The sequence below is a fragment of the Meriones unguiculatus genome, chromosome 14 (assembly GCF_030254825.1).
Source record: "Meriones unguiculatus strain TT.TT164.6M chromosome 14, Bangor_MerUng_6.1, whole genome shotgun sequence".
NCBI classification, from domain to species: Eukaryota; Metazoa; Chordata; class Mammalia; order Rodentia; family Muridae; genus Meriones; species Meriones unguiculatus.
Window position 1 is genome coordinate 4,449,724 of NC_083361.1, and position 26,501 is coordinate 4,476,224.

Here is a 26,501-nt window from a genome sequence, read left to right on the forward strand (position 1 = left end):
GCAGCCCTGGGTTCCAACCCAGATCAGGGCACACTCCTTGGTACTTAGGAGCTGGTACCAAGGTCAGGGAAGAGCTTGAGGTCAGCCTAAGACATACAGAACCCTGTGTGGTATAAAAAAGAAAACACATCTACTTTGTCTCTAAAGCAAAAGATCTGTCTCTAGTACTGTCTCAGGTACTGAGATAAACCTTGACAGATATATTAGCAGTCACGAGAAAAAAAGAGGCTACACAGTAAATTTTATTTTAAAAGCCCATTTTATTAAACATACTTTTTTTCGTTCAGAATCCCAATTTAAAAAACCTTTATCTACTTAAAAAAAATACAACATGAATCAAACAAACAATGAAAATTACCAGAACAGGACTACCAGTGAGGCTAAAGCAGGCAATGGGTGCAAAGGCAGAGGGTGGGGGAGAAACAGAAGTCAAGGGGCCTAAGCAGCCAAATGGGACTAGGAAGAGCCTCCCTGCCCCGGGAAGCAAAGACCAACCCCCTAATGATCTCTGGGACACAAGCTCGCGCCCCCCACCCACCCGCCCGCCCTGCCCCCAGCACTGGGGCTTTTACAAGACGTAGGTGCTCTTCACCAGCCGCTCCTTGTCGTCCCCCGTGCTCCACACGGTTCGGAGTGCGCGCTCCTGTTTCCTGCGTGCCACCCGGATCAGGCACACCACAGAGGCTCCCAGGAGGAGGATCAGGACCATCACAAACAGCCCCACCAGGACGACCGCTAAGGACAGGAGGGACAGGTAAGGCAAGGAGGAACACGGCCAGATGCCCTCCTCAGCCTGGGAGTCCGGAGACTGCTTGCCAGGGTAGTCACCCCAATACACACAGAACAGCTTCTCAACTTCATTTTTAAAATGTATGTGTTATGTGCGTTTTGCTTAAATGTACGTCTGAGCACCACACGGTGCCTGAGGAGGCCAAAAGAGGGCATTGAATCCCCTTAACTAGAATTACAAATGGTTGCAAGGAGGTATGTGGGTGTTGGGGATGGAACTCCACAGTGCTGTTTTGTGTGTGTGTGTTAAGACTTAATAAATATGTATAGTGTTCTGCCTGCATGAACACCTGCAGGCCAGAAGAGGGCACTAGACCTCATTATAGATGGTTGTGAGCCACCATCGTGGCTGCTGGGAGTTGAACTCAGCCCCCCCCCCCCCCCCCCCCCCCGAGCAGCCAGTGTTCCTAACCTCTGAGCTGTCTCTCCAGCCCCCACATGGTGGTTTTTTGAGACAAGATCTAAAGTGGCCCGGGCTGACTTCAAATGTCCAAGAGGCTGGCTGCCTGAGCCCTGCAGTCTGGTTGGAGAGGGTTCACCCAGCAGAGCTGGGAGGGCCTGGCTTAGTGAGTAACAGCGGCTGCCCCGTTGGTCAGCTAAGGTGGGGCTCCATCTCAGGCACCTGACTTCCTGGGACATTCACCTGGCTCCCTCCTCCACTGGCGACAGGACCTATCTAGCCTTTTGGGGCAATCCCCTGGCCAACTCCACCCACAGCCAGCTCTCCAGACCTGGGCAGCTTTCCAGCCCAGCCCTGAGAATCAGATTCTACTTCTAGACAGACTTGTAGGCCGGGTCTTGGCTCCTTCACAGGCCAAACCAGTATGGCAGGTCCACAGAATAGCACTCGCTGTCCACACAGGCTCAGAAACAAAAGAGGGAGGACACGGGGCCTCCTCGGCAGGCCAGGCTGCCCACTGTCTGCCTCCTGCTGGCCTGAGCATCTCTTCACAGCCTACAGTAGCTAAGTTCCCCTGGAACCTGGAGCTCCTCTCAGGCTTGCGTGTGGACTCAGGGCAGGCCTGTCTGCCCTACAACCCTGTAGCTGCCTAGGGGCTCCTGATTCAGGCTCAGCCTCCGCTGTGCGCAGTGTTTACTCCAGGGCAAATGTCCACAAGCTCCAAGCTGCCATTTTCACAGAGACACGGCCCTCTGCCACAGGGCATTCCGGTGAGGAACGATGTTGAAAGCAAGGAAACACTGCTGGGCAGAACCCAGTTTGTCCAGGAAGGCCAGTGGCGGGGAGGCGGAGGCAGGCGGAGAAGGCTGGGGCCACTCACCTTTAGTGCCAGGAGTCAGAGCAGGATACATCTGCTTGCCTACAGAGAATGCAAAATTTGAGGTCAGTCCACCCTGCTCTCCAGCCTCAGAGCTGACACCACATGGGTCCCCTCTGCCTCTCAAACACTAGGGCTCTTCCCACGAGCTCTGGAGGTTCTGAGACCTTGTCATTCAAGGGTCCAAAGGATGGATATTTCCACAGGCCTCATTTAGGGAGGGGGAGAGGGAAGGAGCCTCTCAGGAGCAGGGTGCCACGGTGCAGGGAAGGGTCAGCTGACTTGCCCGAGCAGCGCTGCATGCACTTCTCCCGGGAGAGGTATCTGTTCCTGTTGCCGCGGCACCCGCCGTAGATGAAGCTGTCACAGGAGTTCTTCTCCACGTCATAGTACCACTGACGGAAGGCTGCCCGGCAAGGCCCAGTGTCGGCCTTCGGGACACAGTACTCTGGAAGCAAGAGCAAGGGGCCTCAGGAGGGCAAACCAGCAGGGCCAAGAGGGAAGCGTGAGGCCTGACAGCTGAGTGAGGGAGACTGTGGTCTTCTCAGTGAGGCCTGCGGGTCAGGCACAGTCAGTCTGGCCTGTTCACAGCAGCTCTGTATTCTCTTTTTCTGACGTGTGTGGTGTGGACCAAGGTATGAAACTGTATGGTCCAGAGCGGTCTTGTACTCCTGTCTTAACCCCTACCCCAAGTGCTGGGATTTCAGTTGCAGACCACTGGGAGTGGGGGAGGGGTGCACTGTAGCCAACCCTGTCCGTGGTTTCTGCCGTTCTCGAAGTCCCAGGCACTTTACATGTTCTGGGTAGCCCTCTCCTGTGTGGACCTCACTTTACACACGGGAATCACGGACAGGGCACAGCTCCTGTCCACAGCCACAGAGCTGTGAGTCAGGGTGGCAGGTAAACTCTAGAAGCGCACGCCCCGCTGCCTCTCTGCTGGCACATCTGGATCCCGACAGCCCTGGACACCCACTACGCTGTCAGCCAGCCCCAGCTCTGAAGTGCAGCCAGCTGGCAAGGTCTGGAGGGCCTGCTCCACAAGCTCCTCCAGTGAACTCAACCCCATCAGGACACAGCTGACCTCTAAGTTATACCTTCATAGTTGAAGATCTCACCCGCGAGGCCCTCAGAGTCCTGCTCTCTGGGACCTGCAACACAAACACCTGGTTAGGAGGGACACGCAACAACCGACCTAGCAGGGCTGACTATAAAGGGCCCCTTTATAGTCACACGGCCACTTAAGGGGGAGGGGGTGTTGTATCCCTTGGTCCTGATGTCTTCTGGAGCACAGGACATGCTCAACACTGGGGTGGGTGGGGCTCCTGCTATTCCAGTGGTTACTATGGAAACTAAGCCACATTTCTGAGGTGACAAAAACATAGCTTTGTTCATTTTCTGAAGCACCCAGAAACTTTTATTCTATTGGGAAAATTTCCTCAGAAACAGGCTGAAAATACGAGCTATCATGCAGGCTCCTGCACAGTCAGCAAGAGCCGAGAACACAGGGGAAGTGAGGCAGGTGAGCCAGCGGCCACAGACCTCCCACAAGGGCCCACACGGGAATGGCTGCTCAGAGTTTTGTTCTCATGAGGGGTAGTTAGTGGCCTCCCTCTGTGGAAGGGCAGGTCTTGCTGGCCCTGCCAAGGCCCTGGCCTGGGGCCTAACACCAAGGGTACAACTGCTACTAGCTAGTGCAAGGGACCACTCACCCAGGCTCCTGCAGCAGAGTCCCTTAGGCATAAAAGAGGAGCAGGGCGGCTACTGCCAGCTCTACAAAGCAAACTAACACAAAGCTCTAGATGAAGTCAGCAGTGGGCAGAGGGGTGGGGTGGCAGAGGACACAGGACTTGTAGCAGAAGGAGGGAGACAGCGACCCCAATGAGGAGCAGAGAACACAGGATGACAGACAGCGGCCTGGAGGAAGGCAGGGCCTGAGCCATAGGCCTTGGTGGCCTCAGCCCTTCTGTTGCTGGCCCAGTGCTGGTAACACTGAGGCAGAGGCGGAAGCACTCCCCCGTTCCCAGGCGTCCACTCAGTTCCCAGGAGGGCCTTTAGGAACCTACCACTCAGGACAGAAGAGTCGGCTCCGTTCCTGTTCCCAGCCACACCCTCAATGGTGCGCTCTAGGAGGGCAAAGAAAGCCACCATTAAGAGGGCCCCATGTGCTACACCAACCCCCATTTCTTCTTTCGTGGAGCATGAGGGCCATGTAAGCTTTTCTACTGAGAAGTGAGTTTCTGGGGCTGAGGAACCAGTGCAAGCTCACACAAAAGGACCTTACACCAGCCAGGGCTCCTACGGCCACATGACCCTTTGAGCCCGCCTATTTTTTTTTTTTAAAGCAGAGTTGGCTTTTTTTTTTTTTTGGATAGGGTTTGTGTAGCCCTGGCTGTCCTCAAACTCATAGAGTTCCACCTGCCTCTGTCTCCCAAGAGCTGGGATTAAAGGCGTGCCACCACATACAGCGAGTTATGACATTTTATTTTATTTCGTGTACACTGGTGTTCTGCCTCATTTGTGTGTGAGAGAGAGAGTGAGATCCCTGGGAACTGGAGTTACAGGCAGTGAGCTGCCATGTGGGTGCTGGGAACTGAACCCGGGTCTTCTGGAACAGCATCTAGTAGTGCTCTTAAGCACTGAGCCATCTCAGGTCCCAAGTAATGGCATTAACAAGGATCTTTTAAAGTCTTGTTGTTGTTGTAGCAGTGTTTAAAAAATCATGATTGTGTGTGTGCATGTGTATGCGCCTGAGCACGTGTGGTGTGAGAGGACGAGTCTCAGGTCCCTATGTGAACACAGAGCTTGTTTGTTTTTGTTTGGTTCGTTTTTGTTTTTCAAGACAGGGTTTCTCTGTGTAGCCCTGGCTGTTCTGGACTTGCTCTGTAGAGCTCTGCCTGCCTCTGCCTCCCAAGTTCTGGGATCACAGGCCAGTGAAATGGTCAGGTTTTAGGTGAGGTGTGAGTGCGTGCTTTCTTTTTTGATAGACGGTCTTGTGGCTGTGTTGCCCAGGATGGTCTCCTAATGCCCCTCCCGCTCAATTCTGCAGCTGATAAAATGGTCTTCAGTACAAATTAGGATCATGGGTGCAGAGGCCTGGGGCTGGCCCGATGTCATGTAGCGGTCGCCTCACCCAGCTCCCCCCAGCCTGCCTCCTACCTCTGTCCTCATCAAGCACTGTCCGGCAACAAGCTAGAAGCCTTACCTACTTAGATGAAAGGCAGGCACAGGGACAGTCAGGTCCCCCGGGAGGTTCTAGTTCCCATTACAAATTAATAAACTAGCACACACCCTCATTCTCATTTGGCCTCACTCAGGACTTGCTTGCCTAGAAGTCTGGCAGGCAAAGACTCTGGGGACCAGCGGCTCTGGCAGTTTTCAGCTTGCCTTACAGGCTGTTTCCCATGACAGTGCCAAGAGACACACAACCAAATGCCACAAAAGCCTGCCAGGCCCTTGCAGCTGGGGTCAGGTTTCTGAACCGTGTCCAGGGAGATATGACTGCCTTACGCCCACTGTCTCCTGCTCATGTCTGTATCACTTCAACCCTCTTTCTAAGATAGTAACAGCAATCAGAGGGAGCAAGCAACATCTCCGACTCCTTCCCTCCACACTGGAGAGGAAATACACAGAAAGGACATTTTCTTCACTCAGATTCCTATGTACCAGTGAGCACCTGAAAGGCGACAGACTGGCCTACACCACCTGAAACCTCACCTAGCTAGGCACTGGTGGCGGACACTCTAACCTTAGCCCCTGAGGGGGAGGCAGGAAGACCAAGAGTTTGAGACTTGGACTGCACAGCTAAAAAATAAATAAACACACACCTATGGGTCAAACCACTACATTAAAACCCATTCCTGGCCCCAGCACCATGTCTCCAAATCCCTCCGACTGGCCACCACCATGATCAGGCACCTCACCGGCCGCAGCACAGCAGAGGTCACCACCCGAGGGCACTTCACACCGGCCTTCACACAACCTGAGGGTGTCGAGCTCATCTCTGAATGCATAGCTCACCGTCAAGAAAGCCAGAAAGTGAGGAGACAGAACCCATCCCGTACGTAAACCTCACTGGGGATGGGGACTGAGCCCTGGGGCTCAACATGGAACCAATGTCATGCGGCAGATCTGCAAGCCAGGAAAGGCTGCGGGGTGCCTGCCTTGGGACCAGCAGGGGGGGATGAGAACGCAGCTCTCTGCTAGGCCTTCAGGTTTATTTGAACTCTAAGGCCAATGGCCCCTTGAAGACTGGACGAAGATGACTTCAGGGCGCACAGCCCAGGGTCAGCCCCTAACACGGCTTTGTGAGCTTCTCAGTCAGCTGTCTAGAGGAGCCAGGGACAAGCGGCCTGCAGGAGTGCATCAGGAGGCCAGTCCTCTGGAATGGGCTCAGGAGGAGGAGGGGGAGGGCAGGTGCTAGGCTTGACCTTCTGTGAGAAGCGGGGCCTGCAGAGAGGCCAGTGTGGCGGGGTCTGCAAACAGGGTCTGCTGTGGAACCCCACGCCACCCAGCACTCGTCCCAACCCTGAACTCTACACTCCATCTAAGCTGCCAAAGTCGCCGAACTCCGGTCTTACCAGTGACACCAGCACACTTCTCAAGACACTCCTCCTTGCTCAGGTAGTTATTACCATTTCCTTCGCAGCCCCCATACACAAACGGCTGGCAGGACCCGTCAGTGACATTGTACCACCACCTGGGGATGGAAGCCCGGCATCTCCCCACTACCTTCGAAACGCCACAAGACTCTGAAATGAAACAGAACCCATGTGGGTTGATGGGAATAATGCCAGGGTCAAAAGACACACATTCTGTAGGAGGAAGTCTGAGGTTTTCAAGATTCTCCAAAGGGGAAGAAGCGAAGTGTTCTGGGCCTGCCAGTTCCTCCAGACCTGTTCCCAAAGCTGGCGCTGGCGCTGATGCTGTCTTCCTTATATAAAGAGAAACACATCGCCTGGCAAAGTCCAAAGCACCTGGTGCAGCTGCAGGTAGCCTCTGCCCTTAACTCAGAGAAGGACAAGTGAGGGTGTGGCTAGCCCTGGATTCCAGGCCCCACACACCCTCCCATAAAGACAACCAATACACAAACACCCACATCCAAATCCTAGAACCTCACAGACAAACCAGACTCTAGTTTCCCATCTCAAAGGGCAACTCAGCTTACAGGCCCAGGTTCCAGGAGTCCCAAGGTTTACCCAACTCCAGTCAAAGGGAAAAACACCAACCACGGTGTTCTGGTTGGACACATTTGCAGTCACTGCTAGAGGCTGGTCAGGGGTTGTGGACAGGGCGAGGGAATCACCTGAATCAAAGGAGTCGTGGCGGGCCCATGACTTCCTCTGCAGCCTGGAGGCCAATTGGCATGAGCAGCCACACGACAGCTCTCAAGCTCAACTGTCCCAGAGCCATGCACTCGGTCACAGGCTGTCCTTGCTCCTCTCCTGCCTGCTCATGTCTTTTCTTTATTCTACTACTGGAGATGTTCTTGGAAATCACAAAGGGCAGGGCCTGTGCTTCTGTTCTCTCTCTCAAACTGTTATGATCATGGGCACAGAACCAGATGTCCTCAAAACAACACTCTATAGACAACGCAGACTTCCCCTTCCGAAGCTCCCACGACGCCAGTCAATCACAAGTACCTAGCAGAAAAGGAAAATTCCAGCCAGTGAGCTGGCTCACTGGGTAAAAATGCCTGCTACCCAAGCCTGCGGACCTGAATTCAATACCCGGAACCCCGCAAAGGCTGCACGCAGCAGCACGCATCATCCTAGCCCTCCTCCAGCACAGGGTCACAGCTGCTACCACACCGGGCTTTCATGGGTGCTGGGGACCAACTGCAGGTCCTTCCTCATGCTCGCGACCTGAACCACCTCCCCACCAAGGCTCACGGCAACACAGGTCAGTGATCCTACCTACCTGGAGCATGAACCAGAGGGATGGAAAGTTCAAGGCCAGGCTGAGGAATTCAGTAAGACCCTATCTCAAAACTAAAAACAAAACAAAAAATCAGAAAGAACTGGAGACACCTAACTCATCAGTAATGCAATTGCCTAGTAAGTATGAGGCCCAAGGCACCTTAGTAAAAAAGAACCAGCTGGCACACACGTGCACAGGTACTTTTGACCATGTGCCAAAGATCACAAAACACAGGATGGAGCAACAAGGCCTTGAGTAAACACAGAACAGAACCTTCAGGTTTCCACCTGGCCCAACCTACATGCCGTCAGGGGGAGGAGGCAACCCTGCTCCCACCAAGACAAGGTGACGAGGACTCCCAGGACCCAGTCAGAATCCCTCTGAGAACACCGTGAGGGGCACCATGGGGTCACTCAGCTGCAGACGCCCTGCTGAGCTAAGCAGCCTGGAAGTTAACAAAGACGATTGTGCTGTTTTCTGTGCAGTCTTAGGTGCTCCAACGTGGTACACACCCACAGTCCCAGTTCTCGGGAGGTAGAGGCAGGAAGATCAGAATTTTAAGACTAATCTTACTCGGCAACACAGTGACTTCAAGGCCAGTCAGAAAACTGCCTTAACAAACAAAACCAGAAGGCTGACAGGACGGAGCAGCACCTGCTGCCAGGTCAGACAACGTGAGTCCAGTCTCCAGTCCCTACGTGGTCCCTAAAAGTTTTCTTCTTCCTTCCTCTGACCTCAAGGGCTATGACAAGCTTTTGAGAGGACGCATGAGCACACATACACATTAAATATAACAATAAGAACTTAACCTTCACAATGAAACAATCACAAAATAACACCCTTTACCTTCAAACAAGGAAAGATCTAAATTCACACTCATCTGCTCAGAGCCCAAGTGCTGGTACAGGGCCTCTCACAGGATGGGGGGGGGCTGTGCTAAACTGACACCCACAGGCAATGAGAAACACGAAACAGAGCTCCTTGGAAGCCACCATTAAAGGGTAAAGCCTTTACCACCATCCTAGGGCTCACAAAGGCATACTGCCTTCATCAGAAAGTCCCTGCTTTCCGTTATGGGGTCACCGACAGTAACATGCCAGCCGCACTAGCCAAGGCTGACAGAATTTCAGCAAGTTATTCTTATTAAGGGCTTTTACTGTTAAACAAACGAGAATGAAAACTTTAGTTGGGTGTGGTGGCACACCTTCAGTCCCAGTGCAGGCAGGTCTTGAGTTTAAGGCCAGCCTGTTCTACCTAGTCAGTGCCAGGCTAGCCATCGAGAACCTTTCTAGAAAAAAAAAAAAAAAAACGCAAAACCCACACACACACAGCTGGTCTGCATTATCTGCAGGTAATCGTAAAGGCATGTCTCCTGTTTGCTGGTTTCTTCTTTTCAAGGCCCGGACAAGGGCCCTATCGGCATGCTCACACATGCCAACACACATTTTTTTTTTTTGGGGGGGGAACAGTGTCTTTATATGTGGCCTAGGCTGCTCAGCTTCCCAAATGCTGGGATCACAGGCACATCCAATCTAAACTACACAATTATTTCTATTGCTTATGAAGCAGGTAAGAAAACGAGGAAAGCTGGGCAGACATGGCGCTCACACACTCTAAGAAATCCCAGGATCAGAGGATCGCCTCAAACTGGAGCCTAGCCTTCCAGGCTAGCCAGGGGCCAGAGCAAGAGCCTGTTAGACCTCTCTCCCCATGAAAACCAGGAAGAAGCTCAAAGGGACGGACCCTAATTTGGCAGGCATTTAGAGCATTAACTGCTGTAAAACTGTAGGCTGACGTCTGGGAATGCTGTTAAGCAGAAACTGGTTTCTCTGGTTCTCAGGTACTGGCAGTGACCTGAGACAATCTGCCAGCGCTTCAATGACTTCAACCTACTCTGCCAAATAGAAAGATCTGCCGTCCCTTTTCTTTCTCTCTCTTTTCCCTTTCAAGGCAGGGTCCCTATGTGTAGCTTCCCTGGCTTCCTGGAGCTCTGTGCAGAGCAGGTTAGTCTTGAACTCACAGCCTCCTAAGAGCTGGGAGCCACCAAGCACCACCTGCTGTCATCTTTTAACAAAGACAGCACAGAAAGCTTTGGCTCCTAAGCCTCACCAGTCTGCTTTACGGGCTTAAAAAGACAAGACTTCATCATCTTCCAGACACACAGCACAACTGTGAGTACTTACTGTAAAGAAAGTTTACTTTAGGAATATTTCAAATACGCTAATGGGCGGGGAATCCAGAGTACAGCTTCTTAGCTTGAACACTGGATCTCCTACGTGGCAGGCGAGTGCTCTACCACAGAGGCATGTCCCAAACCTCGCTCATCTTCCCATCTGCTCTCCTCCACCCAGCTGAAACCATCTGTTTTCTTTTTGGATGAAACAGGGTTTCCTGTACCCAAAGCTGATCTTGAACTTGCTAAGCAAGCTATGGATGGCTTTGAAGGAGCAATCCTCCTGCCTCCACCTCCCTTCCCCCAAGTGCTGGGATTCAGAAGAACTACTTGCAGCTTTTTCTTTTCTGAGGCAGTATCACACCATAGCCCAGGCTGGCTTTGGACTTGGGCCTTAGCCTCCCAAATGCTGAAATTACAAGTGTGCACCTCCATACACACAACTTTTGGGGTTTTGTTTGTTTTGTTTGATACAGGGTTCCTCTGTGCAGACTTGGCTGGCCTTGGGCTCACAGGGATTAATGGGATTAGAGGCGGCACCAGCACCCCGGACTGTGCCCAGCTTCTCTCATGCAGGTTTCACTACCCACTCAGTTTACCCTACAAGATGCGCACACTCGTGGAGCGAAGCCGGAGTGCGCGAGGCAAAAGCACTGCCACGGAGCTACTTCTCCAGCTCCCAAATTTACTTTTAAAAAAGTTCTTAGGGTCCCGTTTGAACCCATCTGACAGTTGTTACACAGTCAAACTTTGTCTCCAACCAAAACAAATGTACAAAACAAATTTGCAATCTCAGCCAATGGACTGCTAGATTACAGGTGTGCACGATCACCCACACTCAACACTGACACTCGAAGTTCCTGATCCACTAGTACATGACAACAGGAAAGCCCTGAAACATCCGAGGTTCTGTCCATCTCTTTCCTCCAGAGGAAAGATCACTTCGCATTTCTTGTTAGGGTCCAGCAGGAAACACAGGCAATACCCTCTGCTGCAGGATAGTGAGGTCACGAAAAGCAATCTTATACATGTCAGCTTTAATTAAGTTGCCACAATTATAATCCCAGCAATTAGGAGACAGGAAGCCAATCTGGACTAGAGAGTGAGAGCCTGTCTCAAAACAAAGGATCAGAACAACAAAATAATTTGGTTACAAAGGTTAAAAAAATATATATATATAATGTATATATTATATAAATATATATATACATATCATATTCCAAGTTTGTCTGTGTGAGACAGGGTCTTACCAAGTAGCCCAGGCTGACTCTGGCCTTACTATGCAGACCAGGCTGGCCTCAAACTCAGATTTGCCTGCTCTGCCTCCTGAGCGCTGGGATCAATGGCGTGCACCACTGTGTCCAGCCACAGCTAGTTTAATACTGAAAATTGAGGTGCTTCGTTTCTTCCCCCAAGTAACAGTTTGTTGTATTCTGATACTTCCAATGTCTCCTCGGTTGGCCTTTTCTAAATCTAGAACCACTCTAACATTTTAGCCTTTTCTTCTCGAGTATCCAGAACTTGTCCTGAGGACGGGCATGGTGGCGCTCAGTTTTGATCTCAGCACCCAGGAGTCACAGGAAGGGGGCTTAGAGCTCCAGAATAGGCAGTGCACACAGCGAGACCGCATCTAAGCAATCAGCCCTTGCTCTGAGTTGCCGTGCTCCACACACCTCTGCGCCTTCACCCCTCTGGACAACAGAGAGGTAAGCACCACCTTCCTGGCCTCTATGAAGCCTCTACAAGCTGTGGGGGTGACACAGCCGCACACAGGGCAGCGTGTGTGGATCTTCACTTCAGGGTGACCGCTCTCGACTCCTCGCTCCTGTGCGCTGCCCCAGAGGTATCCCAGGGGCGAGGGCAGGCCATCACGCACTCTGCTGTGTACACTAAACAAGTGGGGAATGCCACTTGTGGCCAGGCACCCGTAACCCACAGAGCTAAAGGCCAGCAGCTGGACTGCCGTCCTAGCCCCGGCACTCACAGCCAACGAACTCTGAAGGCTCCCGTGTGAACCCTACAGCAGAACCTCAGATCACTGAGTGAAACTGGTAAGCAAAGTCCAGGGATGTGGAAAACAGCCTTTACCACAGGCTTTGTGGATTACGTGGTCTCTGGCACCTCTGTCACGACAGCACAAAAGCGGTCACGGACAATGTGGAAATGGATGGCTGCGCTACAGCAAACGTCACTTATGTGCATTTTACAACTTAATGTCCTAATTCCCAAATCCTAACTTAGTGTTGGGCTGGGGGTGGGGAGGACAGGCTCTGCTACAGTTTCGGGCTGAGAAGGCGGTGGGCTGGCTCAGCCTGAAGACCTGGGGCTGCTCCCTAGCTCCCACAGTGGAAGAGATGCCGCCCCTCCCAAGCGCACGGTGGTATGCTGGCGCCTGCCCTCTCACCTACCTCATCATACAGACAAAACACGCTAATAAGTGAAGAACTTAAAGTCTGTCACTCCTTCTTTGAAGAGCGCTAGAAAACGCCACTCACCACGGCCCGTGGCACCTTGAGAAGTGAGACCCACAGCCAGACCTTGAAGGCTTGCATCCCTCCCAGCACGCATTCCTCAGTTATCCTTCGCCAAAAAGCCTAGGCAGCCCAAAAGCAGCTGTGCTCTTCTCGTTAAAGCCACTCAGAACTCTTAAGGGTAAGGACAAAGGCCTTCAGACAGTGTGCGGTCCTCAAGCTGCCGCAGCAGCAAAGGCAAAAACAGATCCAAGCTGGGCGTGGTGGTCTTTAACCCAGCATGCAGAGGCAGCTCCAGCAGCTATGCAGTGAGACCCTGACTGAACAGAAAGTAGACATGGAGAAGGAGGAACAGTGAGGAAGGAAAGCAGAGGGGAGATGAGAGACAAGGAAAAGGAGACAACACAGAGCAGGGACAACCGTTACCACATCCATACAGGGCTCGGTGCTCACAGATTTACAGCTGAAAACTCCCACTAACACATCTGTTTGTGCCGGCAAAACAATCCGGGACATCCACATAAGGGAACACTCTGAGCTGTTAAAAATAGATACCCGTGCGCGGGGGGAGGGTAAAAAATGTCCAAGACAGAGGAGCAGAGGGAAGAGTGCTTTTTTATGTTAGAGGTTTACAAATGCAGCCCTGGCTGAGCACGAGCTCACAGGAATCAACTGTCTTCAACTGTCTGTACCTAGGATTAGAGTATGCACCTCTACACTCAGTGATCTTATGATCGAAATGGTTTTGCCTGGTTTATACAAACAACAAAAACTAAAAACACATGATACCAACCTTAATAAAAGACCAGATTGCCGAGCATCTTTAATCCCAGCACTCAGGAGGCAGAGGCAGGCGATCTCTGAGTTCCAGGTCAGCCAGGGATATATAGAAAGAACCTGTCCCAAAAGACAACAAAGGAAGGAAGGGAGGGGGGGACAAGAGGGGATGGGAGGGGCAGGAGGCAAGGGAGCCAAGGTAGCTCTTTCCCCCACTTGCACCGTTTGCAGTACCGGAAATAGAACCCAGGTCCTCCTGTACCCGAGGCATACTCGAGCTCCAGCTCTGAATTTTCCCAGTCATTCTAGGCTCACAACCTCAGGGGGAAGGTGCAGAGACTCCTGCATCCAGGCTAGTCTTGCGAGGGCATCACTCTTTCAGAATTTTATGTGTAAGTCTGCTGCCACGCACATGCTGAGTACCTCCAAAGGCCAGAAGAGGGCATCGCATCCCCTGAAACTGGAATTGCAGATGGCTGTGAGCTACCGTGAGTGTGCTGGTACCTGAACCCAGGCTCTTTGAAAAAGTAGCCAACGCTCTCTCGGGTAAAGCCTCTACTTTTATTTTTAAAGACCCAACAGGGGTTTGACCTGGGAAGCAGATGACAGTCCTTTCTGTTTAGCAGAGGCTAGCCTCCCCTCTGACTTCCCGACTGTTAGCATTTGTAGGTGTGAGCTGCAGCGCTCCAGAAGCAGAGGCAGGGGGATCTCTGTGAGTTCAAGGTCAGCCTGGTCTACAAAATAAATCCGGGACAGCCAGGACTACAAGAGAAACCCTGTCTTGAAAAAGCAAAAACAAAACAAAGAGAGAGAGAGAGACAGAAATTGATTTGTGTTTTGGAAATAGTGGCCAAGGACCAATCAAGGGCTACAGTGAGAGACTGTCTCAAAAAATGCCACAGACACACACACACACACACACACACACACACAATCTCTTCTCCCTCAATTAATTCACACAGGGTGTGGGGGAGGGTGGTGGTACCCATCCATCATCCCAGCATTTCTCTCAACTAGGGAGGTAGATGGGGAGGACTTTAAGTCCCGGGTAGGCTGAGCTACAGAGACCTTATCTGAGAAATAATTCTCATGTAAGGCTGGGGTGTAGCTCAGTTACAGAGCAGAGCTCTTGTTTAGCACTTGCTGGGCTCAAACCCCAGCCCTCAGAAAAGGCTTATGTGGTGAGGGTGTGGCTTAGTGCAGAGCTGAAGAGCAGAGCTCCCCGAGAGTCAGAAACAAGGGTAAAGCAAGTGCTGGAGAACAGCTATTGCGTGGAAGGTGGATGAGCTTTAACTTACCAGTGGGGCTAGATGCTCAACAGAAGAAAAGCCCCCCTCCCTTTTTTCCTTTTCTTGGTTTGCTGAGACAGTCTCTCCCTGGTTTGGGTCAAACTTGACATCCTTCTACCTTAGCCTCCTGGGCTCTGGGATCACACTGAAGCCACCACTCCCAGCAAAGATGCTCTTAAAGACGGTCTTGAGATGGAGGGGACTGTGATCTACCCCATTCAGGATCAGCTGAGCCCCCAAGCAAGGACACATACTTACCCTCCACACACCTGCAATTAATTAGGCAAATGCCCTCAGACTTACATGAATAAGAAAACACACACACACACACACACACACACACACACACACCAGCCAGGTGGTGGTGGTGCATCCCTTTAATCCTAGCACTTGGAAGGCAGGTGGATCTCTGTGAGTTCAAAGCCAACCTGGTCTACAGAGGAAGTTTCAGACAGCCAGAGGCTACAAGGAGAAACTGTCTCAAAAAACAAGCAAACAAAAAACAGATACAAGAAAAAAATACTATAATCACAGCCCAAACCCAAAGGGCTTATTATAAGCCAAATGAGATGCACAAGAGCTGAGCGAAGGGAGTGACACAACAGTAAGAGATGGCAGAGAACCAGAGCCTGGGAAGGAGGCCGCCCCAGCAAAGGGCTAACTGCGCTCATCCTGCCTGGACCAGCTGGCTTCCCAGCAGAGCCCCCACCTCCTGGGGTTTACTTCCTCATTACACACGAAGGGGCTGCTGAGGGGCTCAGTGGGGGAGGGTGCTCACCACCACGCCTGACACCCTGAGTTTAATCCAGCGCCCACCGTGGGAGAGAAGCTGACCCTGCGCTATCCTCTGGCATGCATGCACTGCATGCACATCACACCCACAAGCTTCAACAAACGTAGTGAGAGGTGAGAGACAGCTCAGTGGTGCAGAGCACTCTTTCACAGGGCCCAGGTTCGAGTCTTAGTGCTCACCTGACAACCATCCCAGGGGACTTATCACCTGCTGGTCTTGAGGGCACCAGGTACACACGTGGTACACAGACCCGAATGCAGGCAAAACATACATACACATAAACTAAATTATAAGAAGTTTAAATCTAATGGATGAACAAACTTGAACACAGGCCTTACATGTGCTAGACAATGGTTCTTTCTATACTGAGGCACACCCAGTGGTAGTGTTTATTTTGAGGAAGGGCCTCATGAAGTTGTTCCAGGCTGGCCTTCAGGCTATTCTGCAACAGAGGCCTTAACACTTTGACTCTCCTGCCTCCCTCTCCCTGGCATTCCAATCCTGTACCAATAGGCCTGGATAAAAGCCTCATAGTCTTTGGTATAGCGGGCCCACATTCTCTGACTTAAGCCCAGCTACAACAAGCATCAGCCAGACACAATGGCATGAGCCTGGAGTGCAATGATGAAGGAGACAGGCTGAGGCAAGAGAATTGTTTCACCTTACTAGTTCAAAGCCAGCATGGGCAATACAGTGAAATACCAACTCAACAAACAAACCCCGTTTTTAGAAGCTTTCAGGATACAGCAGAAGCCTGACTATGTGCCTTTGTGCTACTGAGGACATTACAAATATAACTAGGCCCAAGTGAGGACAAAGAGGCCTCTGTGTGACTCTCACCTGTATTGGATCTAGTAAGTATGGGTGTGTCTCTTGGCAAGTTTACTTGCAAGCCTTGGCCTGTGACCTTCAGACTTAGCTTCTGGAACACACCATTAATTTTTTATCCTTGGTTTGAGACCTCATAGTGCAGGCTAGCCTGGAACTCAACTGCTATGTAGCAGAGGATAACTTCAACTCTTGCCTGTCCCCCTCTGCCCAGAGCGCTGGAGTCCCATGCTAGAGCCAGTGCGGCTGGTTTGCAGCTGCTTTACAGGCATTAAGGAGGGAACCCAGGGCTCCAAGCACTGGAGGTATCCACCCACAGCCCACACCATGAACCCGAGGCTATCCTCACAAAGTCAGTCAGCTTCCTCTCCCCAAAGGTGCACTCTTCTGCCTTGCCCACTCACTGCCTAAAACCAGAGCAAAGCAAATGGAGGTTTCCCTGACATGCTCTGCACTGAGAACTCAGGGACTGTGGGGATTAGTTATAACTGCTTATGATAGCTGCGAGCTGGCGCAGCTCTGTGAGTGCAATTATCTGGGGCCAAGTCAGAACTACTGCTGCTTGGTAAAAAAAAAAAAAAAAAAGGTGGAGCTGACCATACTGACACAGCAAACTACGGTGAATGGCAGGTCTCACTAACTCAACAGAGCAGGTGATCAACAGGAAGAGAGAAAACAGCCTCAAGCCAAGCAGGACACAACGGTCAGGAAGCACCCCCCCCCCGAAGGTCTCATATCACAACAGCAATGTCTCCTGGCCTGGTCCCCATCTACACCACCACACTTTGGTACAGCAGTGCGGACCAGGAGCTAGGAGGTAGAGAGTGAGGGAAACTGGGAAATAAGAAACCTGGACTTGAGCTCCTGCCTTGACATCCAGCGTGTTTTCTGTTGGTTGTTTGGGACAGGGTCTCACACTGCTGACGGTGCAGCCGCAGCTTCTGGAGAGAAGAGCTTACAGGCCTGCATCACCACAGATACTGGACAAGAGGACACTCAGGGTTGTTTTAAGAACATTTTTTTGGTCACTTGGGCAGAGACCACAGACCTCTGAGTTCTAGGCCAGCCTAGTCTACAGAGTGAGTTCCAGGAGAACTCACTTGTTTTGTTTTTGTTTCAAAAACAAAAACAAAAACAAAACCCAAAAACCAAACAAACAAAAAAAAGGACATTCTTGTCTACAGAGACTCATGTATGTCAGGCTAACCTGGTACTCCATGTAGCCGAGGATAACCTCCTTGAACTCCTGATCTTCTGCCTCTACCGTGCCTGGCCTTGTGCTGTTTTGTTTTTGTTTTGAGAGGGATTCCAGACTGCCCAGGGCTTGTCTCAAACTGCTGGGCCACCTTCTTGCCTCAATGTTGTAATCCTGAAGTTCTAAAGTTGACATATACTTAATAGTCATTCTTTTCTCACTATGTAGCCTGGGCTGGCCTGGAACCCACTCTGAAGAGCAAGCAGGCCTTCAACTCTGAGTTTCGCCTGCCTCTGCCTCTAAGGGCTAGGAGGAGAGCATGCGCCCCCACACTTTGGCTCCAGTGGTCTACAAAGCCACTTGGTTAGCCAGCTGACCTGTCTCTGGGCTCCTTTCCAGCACAACAACTACTAACTACCCTACTGACTTCCCTAGGCCTAGAGTCTCAAATACGTCATTATCACAAGTAATCCAGAAGCTTGAAAGTATCTCCTGGGAATTTATATAGAACATTCATAATGACAAATCCAACTTAAATTAGAAGGGCCATAAAATGTTGGTGCTGTGGACATAAAAATTTGACCTTTTAGATATAAAATATTTAGACGTAAAAGTTTACACTTCATCAACTATCAACTGAATGCAAACAACCACTCACACCCATGGTTACTTCATGTGTCACTAAAACAGGACTCTGAGTTCTGCCCTTACCTCCTCGGGTATATCCTGCTTGTGTGTAGCAGAGATCTCAAACACATGTGCTCAATATTTTCTTCCATCCATCCCTCCTTTCTTTTCTTTTTCTTTTTCTTTTTTTTTTTTTTTTTGCAGACTACCTAGCCCTGACAGGCTGGCCTGCAACTCAAGAAATCCTCCTGCCTCTGCCTCCCAGTACTAAGAGAAAAAGGAGGACCGCCATGGCAGCCCCTCCGCATCGTCTGCGACAGAGACTGGCCCCTCGTCTGGCTTCCTCGGCCTGCTGGGACTACAGGCCTGCCCTACCGTCTCGGGCTTCTGAGTCGGGAGGTGTGCACCCTTCACCGGCTCAGCTGTCTCCCAGCCTCTGTTGCTCAGGGTTCTACGTGGAAATCTTACCTGGTGCTCAGTAAGCGTGTCAGCTAAACAAGCAAGCATTTCAAAGAGCCTTGCCCACCAGCAAGGCTTCCCTGTGTCTGCTGATGCCAAGTCAGATGCACCTCAGTTCCTAGCTGCTGTGTTGACCATCACAACTACCCATGTGAGAGAGCTGGGAGCAACCACGTGCTCAGGGGAGACTGGTGGGAAAGTGTGCCTTGCAGTTTACGCGCTGGGGAAACTGTAAGTAACCCAGGGTGCTAATGGAAACCGAAGCTTGCTTGGAAGTCAGTGGAGGCGCAGGAATGAATGTTGCTGGGCTCAGCTCCAATGGAAATTCCCAAGAAGCACCAACAAAGCCCAGTCAAGTACAAGTAACCATTAACAGCTCTGATAGCAGAGGCTTGGCCAACCGGTAATGGCAGTGGGAACTGAACCAATGACTTAGAGGAATTTCCAACTTGGGAAAATTGTTATTTGACCTTGTACTAGTGACCTAAATTACATTATTTCAGCCCACGTAGAAGGCACAAGCCTATAATCCAGGCTATTCAGGAAACTGAGGTAGAAGATCCCAAGTACAAGGCCCACCTGGGCTACAGAATGAGTTCACGACCAAGCCAGGCAACTTGGAGTCAGCCTCTCCATGAAAAAGTAGTTAGGCAGGCATGATGACGCATACCTGTAAGGGGAGGTCAAGGTGAAGCCAATCTGGGCTACACTACACAGCTTCAAAATAACCAACGTGAGATTTAAAAGCACACAAAGTGCTGGCCTAGCTAGCATATGTGAGACTGTAAATTAACCCCAGCCCTGAAATAAATAAGTAAATAAAATTCAATTCAGGGCCCTTTATGTTCAAGACAAGGTTTCTCTGTGTAGCCCTGTGTAGTCATGGACTCACTTTATAGACCAGGCTGGTCTCAAACTCAGAGAGATCAGAGAATTTATAATGTTACAATGTTTAATTTAGGGGCACCGCCTGAAAGTACGAAGGTCTAACAGAACCTGAGCAAAATGCAGGCATGCGTTCCCACACAGCACTATGGGCCACAGTCAAGGATCTCTGTGGACAGGACACCCGCTTCCCAAGTGATGACACATTCCCCTCAGTTACCTGCCTGCCCTTTATGTCTTGGGTTGTGGCCAAATCTCAGGAGTGTGCTCCCTTTAGTAAGAGGAGGGGCTCTGACGTGGGACAGTATGGGTGAGGAGCCTGTTACTTCCTTAAAAGGAAAAGCTGCTTCACCAAATGCTCCACTTAGGATTTAGGCGATAAACCCTGATAGTTAAAGGGCCTCAAAGCCCAGTGCAAAGCTGCATGCCTGTCATCCAGCACCCAGGAGGCAGAGGCAGGCAGATCTCCGTGAGTTTGAGGCCAACCTGGTCTTCAGAGAAAGTCCCAGGGCAGCCAGGGCTACACAGAGAAACCCTGACTCAAAAAACAAACGAACAGAAAGAATAAATTTTTAAAATTAGTATTTTTATATGTATCAGTGTTTTGCACGCGCGCACACACACACACACACACACACACACACACACACGCGCGCGCATCTGTATGTGTGTGCATACCTGATGCCTGAGGAAATCAAGAGGGCATGCAACTGGGATTACGAATGGTCTGCAAGAAAATGGAGTCACCTCTCCAGTCCCCTAGGAGCCTTCCTGATACCGTTCTCTAGCCAGGACCTAGACCCCTGGCCTCCAGACCATTCTCCTCCGCCTCCCCAGAGCTCCTGGCAAAACAGACGTCATCAGAGCAGACGTCCGCTGCCCACCTTGTGTTTCTCTGCCAACGCCTCTCCACCTCAGACTGCGTTCACTTGGGGTATTTCCACCCTGACAAGCGAGCTCGCCCTCCGCACCTTAGGGGAACACTAGCATTTGGGTTTCTTCAGAACCCGTGTCAGCACCTACGCACAGCACCCACTCCAGGCAGTTTTCTAGGTCTTTCTCCCAGAACCTCAACTAACGACCTGGTGCCTTGCCTGGCAGCCTTTCATAACCACTCCTGTCCCTGTGCCTCCACTTCCCCTCTGCGAGACTGCAGCTGCCAGACAAACAGCCCACCTGAGAACATGGCTTTGCCTGATGAGAAAACCAAGGCAGACAGACACCTCCTCCACCCCACCAAACGACGACCTCTATCAAAAGCGCCTCCTGCCTCAGCCCAAGCTCCTGAAGCTTTCAAATAAACACCACTTGAGGCAAGGGAGGGCAGCGGTTCACCAGGCAGCAGTCCTTCAAAAAGGTCTGTAGGTCTAGCCAGCTGCAGCACTCAGGTCACGGGGAACAGAAAAGGGCTGTTCGGCAGGGTGCGGCCAAGACAATTACTGTGGTGTGACCATCCAAGGCCTATGGGGTCACAGCCACAGCAGGCTGGTTTCAGGCTTAGACGAGATGCAGCTTAGAGGCCGTACCCTGATGTGGTTTACTCGGGGTACTTCCAGGCCAGTGACTCGCCCTCACCTGAAAAAGCCCTTAGGGGCCAGAGTCAAGGCCTGTGCTCCTGACTGTGGCTCTTCTAGAGTGGGCCTCTCCCACTGGCATTCCCCATACTCCTTTTTCTCTAGGCTTAGACACAGGAGTAAGCCATTCCTCAGAGCTGCCATAAGGGAAGGCCTGGCTGCTACACTGCCCAGGTCTTGCGGCTGCTGCTCACTGCTCCCACCTCCTCCTCCCTGCCTCACTTCTGTTCCAGCCTTGGAGACTGTCTTTTCCTCCATCGCAGGCCGAGGCTTCTGCTCTCCACCACTCCCACAGGACAGGGGGCAAGATCCTGGCACAGGCGCCACCTCCTCACTCCTCCTGTTAGAACAGTCACCCTCCTCAGAGGCCTTCCTGAGCTAAGCGCCCTTAACCCTCCTTCCAGCACCCTGCTCTTACTGTCCGCTGTCACCACTTAGTCATTTCAGCTTTGCCGAGTAGCCTGCATTTAAGTGTTCGCTCACGGTCTCTCCCACCGCAATTCACCTCGGCGAACGCAGGAACCTGTCTCGCCTGAGTCAGCGACCGACCGTCACCGGGGCCAGGACCGGCCTTGCTGACACTCCGCAGGGACTCAATGAGTTTGCTCAATCAATGAGTTCTTTCAACAGACACCTTTCCAAAGCTGGCTAGTGCTTGTCTGAAGCAGTTGAAAGCTGCTTCGCTCGAGGAAGCACATCCCGGGGGCTGGAAGCCAAGAGCAACACTGGCAACCAGGTGCTGCCGCCCCGGCAGACGCCTTGGCAAAGCTCCTCCCTGGTGCCACTGCCGGTTCTCCTCTTCCCCCGGACATCACGGGAGGCCGTCGCCCTACAACCTAACAACAGGTGTCTCAGAGTGTCTTTTTTTGTCCGTACCCGAAGCTGCCAACAGGTCGCCCCAACAAATCCCCACTTTCTGAGCGCTTTCTCTGGCCATTTCCGCTCCGTCGAGCTCCTCACCCACTTCCTGCCACAGGAGCAGCCAGCGCCACGCCTTCCTGGAACAACACCCCCCATCTTCCCCCTTCCTGGCCTAGGGGTCCCTCTGCCCAAGCTCTCCGCCTCTCCCCCCGACACCCTCACTCGCCCCCGGGGAGGCCGCGCGCCACCCCTCCGCGCACCGACCCCCTCGGCTGCGGCCCCCTCCTCCTGGATGGCCGCCTGGCCCTCACCGTGGACGTCCAGGTCTCTGCCGGCCGCCTGGGCCCCGGAGAGAAGCAGCGAGGCCAGCAGGGCGACGAGCGCCCGGCCCCGCCGCGGCCCGCTCAGCTGCGCCATGACCTGCCGCCCGCGCGCGCCGGGCCTCGAGCCGCCGGCCGTTGGGGGGGTCTCGCGAGCAGGTGCGGGAGGCCCTGGCGGCGCACGCGCACTAGAGGCGGGCGGGCGGGCGCGCTCAGGTGCGGCTGCGCCCCGGGGGAGGACTTGGGGGCGCCCGGCTCCCCGGAAGCCCCTTCTATGCCCTGGTCGCTCGGCGACACCCGGCGACTCTCCCCCACGCCCGCGGCTCGGAAGGCCTCCGCACCTCCAGACGCTCGCGGGGCGCAAGTGCGAATGGCGGACGCCGGGACTACCGGGGAGGTGGCGGCCTGGCTGGGGGTGGGGCGCACCTGGCGGGGCGGAGCGGGGACACGGCGCAGGCGCGGAGGGCCCGCACCTGAGCCCGGGCTCTCGGGCCTGCACCTGGCACCGCCCCTGGCACACGGGAGGGGGCGTGGCTGGAGCCTGCCCCGCCCCGGCACACGGGAGAGGGCGTGGCTGGAGCCGGCTCCAGCACACGGGGGCGTGGTTGGCTCCGGCCCCGCCCCGGCACACAGGAGGGGGCGTGGCTGGGGCCGGCTCCAGCACACGGAGGGGCGTGGCGGCACATAGGGGGCGTGGCTGCGCCGGCCCCGCCCTCAGCAGCCCTGTTGGAGCGTTGGGCCTGCGCAGCTCCTCTCGGCACTCCGGGTGGGCTTCGGCCGCGGCGCCCGTGCGCCTTCGCGCCTTCGCCGGCGCCGTGGCATGCCGCCCGCCCTGCTTTAGCTTTCCTTTGCGGGTCAGGGCGCTATCCCGCCTAAAGTCAGCGTTCTCTGAATTCAGCGCGGGCCTCTCCAGACCGGCCTGCGTGTCGTCAGACGGGTGCAGCCCGGAGGAGGGATGCGGAATGCGATGGCGAAATCCTGGGGTCGAGTGAGCAGGGACGGTGCCAGCCAGGGCGGGAGGGGAGCCCACACAGCTTTCCTGTTCGGGGCGCCTGCCGGCCAGGCCGGGCGCTGTCCGGGGAGAGGCGACGAGACTCCAAAACAGCGGGCTTTCCCGGACCCCGGCCAGAAAGACAATACAAAGGTGTTAGGGTGAAGAGTACTTGAGATGAACAGACCCGAAGGGGGCGCACGCGGGCCGGGAACGCGGAACCAGAGCCGCAGAACCAGGGTGCTAGAAGCTGCGTGAACGGAACAGGACGGAGGACAGAAGACCACCATCAGGATAATTAAAAGGCTCACCTGCTGGGCGCGGTGACACACGCTAAGGCCAGCACTCCGGGGTGAGGGGGGCAGAGGCAGGCGAAGCCAGAGTGGTCCGCAAAGTGAGTTCAGGACAGCCAAGGTTACACAGAGAAACTCTGTCTTGAAGGAAAGGAAAAAATAGTGCTCTTATCAGGGCAGCGGTGGAGCACCTCTTCAATCCCAGCACTCGGGGAGGCTGAGGCAGGCGGAGCTCTGTGAGTTCAAGGCCAGCCTAGTCGACAGAGCAAGTTCCAGAACAGCCAGCGCCACACGGAGAAACTGTCTTGGAAAGAATAGAAAAGAAAAGAAAAGAGTTCTCTTGGGCCTTCAAGGTGGCTTAGTAAAAACACCAAACCTCAGACCTGAGCCCAGTTCCCAGTACACACATGGCAGAAGAAGAGAACTGACTCCTGAAGTTGACCTCTGACCTCTACACTCCAGACAGGGCACTTGCCAACCTACACACACACAGACACACACACAAATAAAAACAAATACGTAAAGCCAGTACAGTGGTGCACGCCTGTAATCTCAGCACTCAGGCAGATCTCTGTGGGTTTGAGGCCAGCCTGGTCTACACAGAGAAACCCTGTCTGGAAAAGCCAGATGAAATAATGTATTTAAGAAAAACAGAAGAGCGTTCTTGTTATTGTAAACGAGGTGGGCCTGCTTGCACAAGCCTACACTGTCAGCACGCTGGAGGCTGGAACAGGACTGCGGTGGTTCAAAACCAACCCCAGCAACAAGCTACAATCCCTGCCCCTCCAAAACAAAAGGCAACACAAAACCACCCGGCATGGGGTGGTGCTCAGCTGTAGAGTGTCCACCCAGCGCGCAGTCTTCCAGCGCGGTCCGCAGCCCCGCAGAAAGCCAACTGTGATGGCCGCCATCCAGGCACGCGGGTGACAGCCAGAGGGCCAGAACCAGAGTTCAGTTCACTCTCAGCACAGCAAACTCGGACCAGCCTGTGCTTCAGAGAACAGAAAGAAAAGGCCTGGAAACCGGACAGCGAATTCAGGGCTGGAATGGGACAAATGAAGACACACTTGGGGTCGGCCACAGAGGAGTGGCGGTAAGAAGACAGCCTCAGGAACTGGAGAAGAGCAGACGGGGAACGGAAGTGCCAGCAGTGGCTCTGTGCCGGCCTACTGAGGGTCTAAGTCCCGGCAGCCGAGGAGTGTGGTCCATAAAGGTCGCCAGCGCAAGGGGACGGCTCTGGCCCGAGATGACGGTGGCGAGCAAGGTGAACAAAGATGTGCAGAGGAGAGCAGCGGTTAACCCGAGTTAACAAACCCGAGAAAGAGCGCCTCAGAGCTGCGGAGAGCTGCGCTAACTGGGCCGGATCAGCTGAAGGCACACGGTAAGGAGGCAATTACAGAAAAAGGACTACAGCCCGGTGCTGTGGATGACCTGGAGCCTGTAGCCCTGAAAAGGCGGAGCGATGCTGCCCGCCCGGCAGGGCAAAGCAGGAACTCCACAAAGAACAGTCCATACCCAGCGTGCCAGTCTTTAGGGGTGAACTTGAATGGGTTGTTCTGTGGATTTATTTCTGAACGTCAAACTTGCCATAACTTAGAAATTGACTTTCCAAAATAAAGTCCTTTTCGTAGGATGGTATACAGTTTTCAGTAATGATGTATACATTGTATTGATTTTTCCCCTAAATGTGCCATTTTAATAAATATGGGTTTCAAAAAAACCTGCAAGCATCAAGAGCAGCAAAGCCTCTTTTCTAAAGACTGTTTTTGAGACAGGGTTTCTCTGTGTAGCCCTGGCTATCCTGGAACTTGCTATGTAGACCAGGCTGCCCCCAGTGTTGCAGCGATCCACCTGCCCCTGCCTCCAGGGCACCAGGATCAAAGGTGTGCACTGCCACACCTAGCCCAGACATTCTTACGGTCAGGTATCTGGTGCTGTGGGCGCCAGGGCCACCGTCCCCACTGCGTGGCTGCCCTGGCTTCATGCAGAAAACCAGGACCCAGCAACAGTGTTTGCCTTTTGCCTTAAGCAACTAAGACAGTTTTATGCCGCTGTCTTCCTTACCTTGCCTTGAAGTTCTAGGCCTGTCTTCCCCAGAATTCTGCGCCCCGTCCTCCCGGCTTCCCAGCACCTGGTCTGTGAGGTAACCGGCAGCACCGAGCGACTGGAGGTGACGGTGGGGAGAAGGCGCAGGCCCACTCAGTACTCACAGAAGCGTGCTCCTGCTCAGCGCACGTTATCAGGTGCTTGTCAGTGCTGGGAAGGCACAAGAATGACCGTGGCTCCCACAAGGCCCCACAAAGCAATGCTCAGTAGGTGTTTGGTGCTTGGCATGACACTTGTTTTGGGTTACTGCTCGGATGGGTTCAGTGGCCCGGGCCTCTAATCCCTGCCGACAGGAAGGCTGAGGCAGGAAAACCTTGACAAGGGCCGGGACAGCCTGAGCTACATATTGAGGCTTTAAAAAAAGAAAAAAGCCGAGTATGGTAGTGTCCTCTCTGTCTCTGTCTCTGTCCCTGGTTTTTGCTTGTTTGTTGAGACAGGATTTCTCTGTGAAGCCTTGACTGTCCTGGACTCTCTTTGTAGGCCGCACTGGCCTCAAAGAGATCTGCCTGCCTTTGCCTCCTTGAGTGCTGGGATTACAGGCCGTGGCCTGGAGGCAATGTCCTTTCTTTACCCCAGCACTCACAGGTGGATCCCTGTCAGTCTTGAGACCGCCTGGTCTACATAGCAAATTCCAGGCCAGCCAGGCTACACAGTGAGACCCTGAGGGGGTGGGGGAGGAGGAGGAACAAGAGTTGGACAGCTGGCTTAGCTGATAAAGTGCTTGTCTTCCAGCTCAGGACCTGTGTTTCACTACCACCACAGCTACCGCCGTCTCCACCACCACCCCCATCACCCCCCCCACTGCCTCCACTACCATCAGCACCATCACCACCACCCTCACCACCACCACCACCACGGCATCCACCGAACCCATGTA

General features: G+C 53.2%; 1 protein-coding gene across 1 annotated transcript; it reads right to left on the bottom strand.

Annotated features, from left to right (window-relative positions):
- Positions 1-240: 240 nt before the first annotated feature.
- Spint2 (serine peptidase inhibitor, Kunitz type 2) lies at positions 241-26,498 on the bottom strand. The gene is made up of 10 exons (XM_021643932.2): positions 26,439-26,498; positions 25,583-25,682; positions 23,398-23,475; positions 22,226-23,305; positions 6,644-6,814; positions 4,130-4,189; positions 3,161-3,214; positions 2,353-2,514; positions 2,070-2,108; positions 241-735 (listed from the first exon to the last, which is right to left on the bottom strand). The coding sequence occupies exons 1-10, from the start codon at positions 26,496-26,498 to the stop codon at positions 569-571; spliced, it is 1,971 nt and encodes a 656-aa protein (XP_021499607.1). The 3' UTR covers positions 241-568.
- Positions 26,499-26,501: the final 3 nt, after the last annotated feature.

Excerpts from the sequence above, each read along its gene's own strand:
- Spint2 (XM_021643932.2), bottom strand. The coding sequence starts at position 26,498 with ATGGGTTCGGTGGATGCCGTGGTGGTGGTGGTGGTGAGGGTGGTGGTG. Across the intron at positions 4,190-6,643 it reads GAAGTGTGCTGGTGTCACTG|AGCGCACCATTGAGGGTGTG; the intron begins GTAAGACCGGAG and ends TTGCCCTCCTAG. Across the intron at positions 2,515-3,160 it reads TGAGATCTTCAACTATGAAG|AGTACTGTGTCCCGAAGGCC; the intron begins GTATAACTTAGA and ends TCTTGCTTCCAG.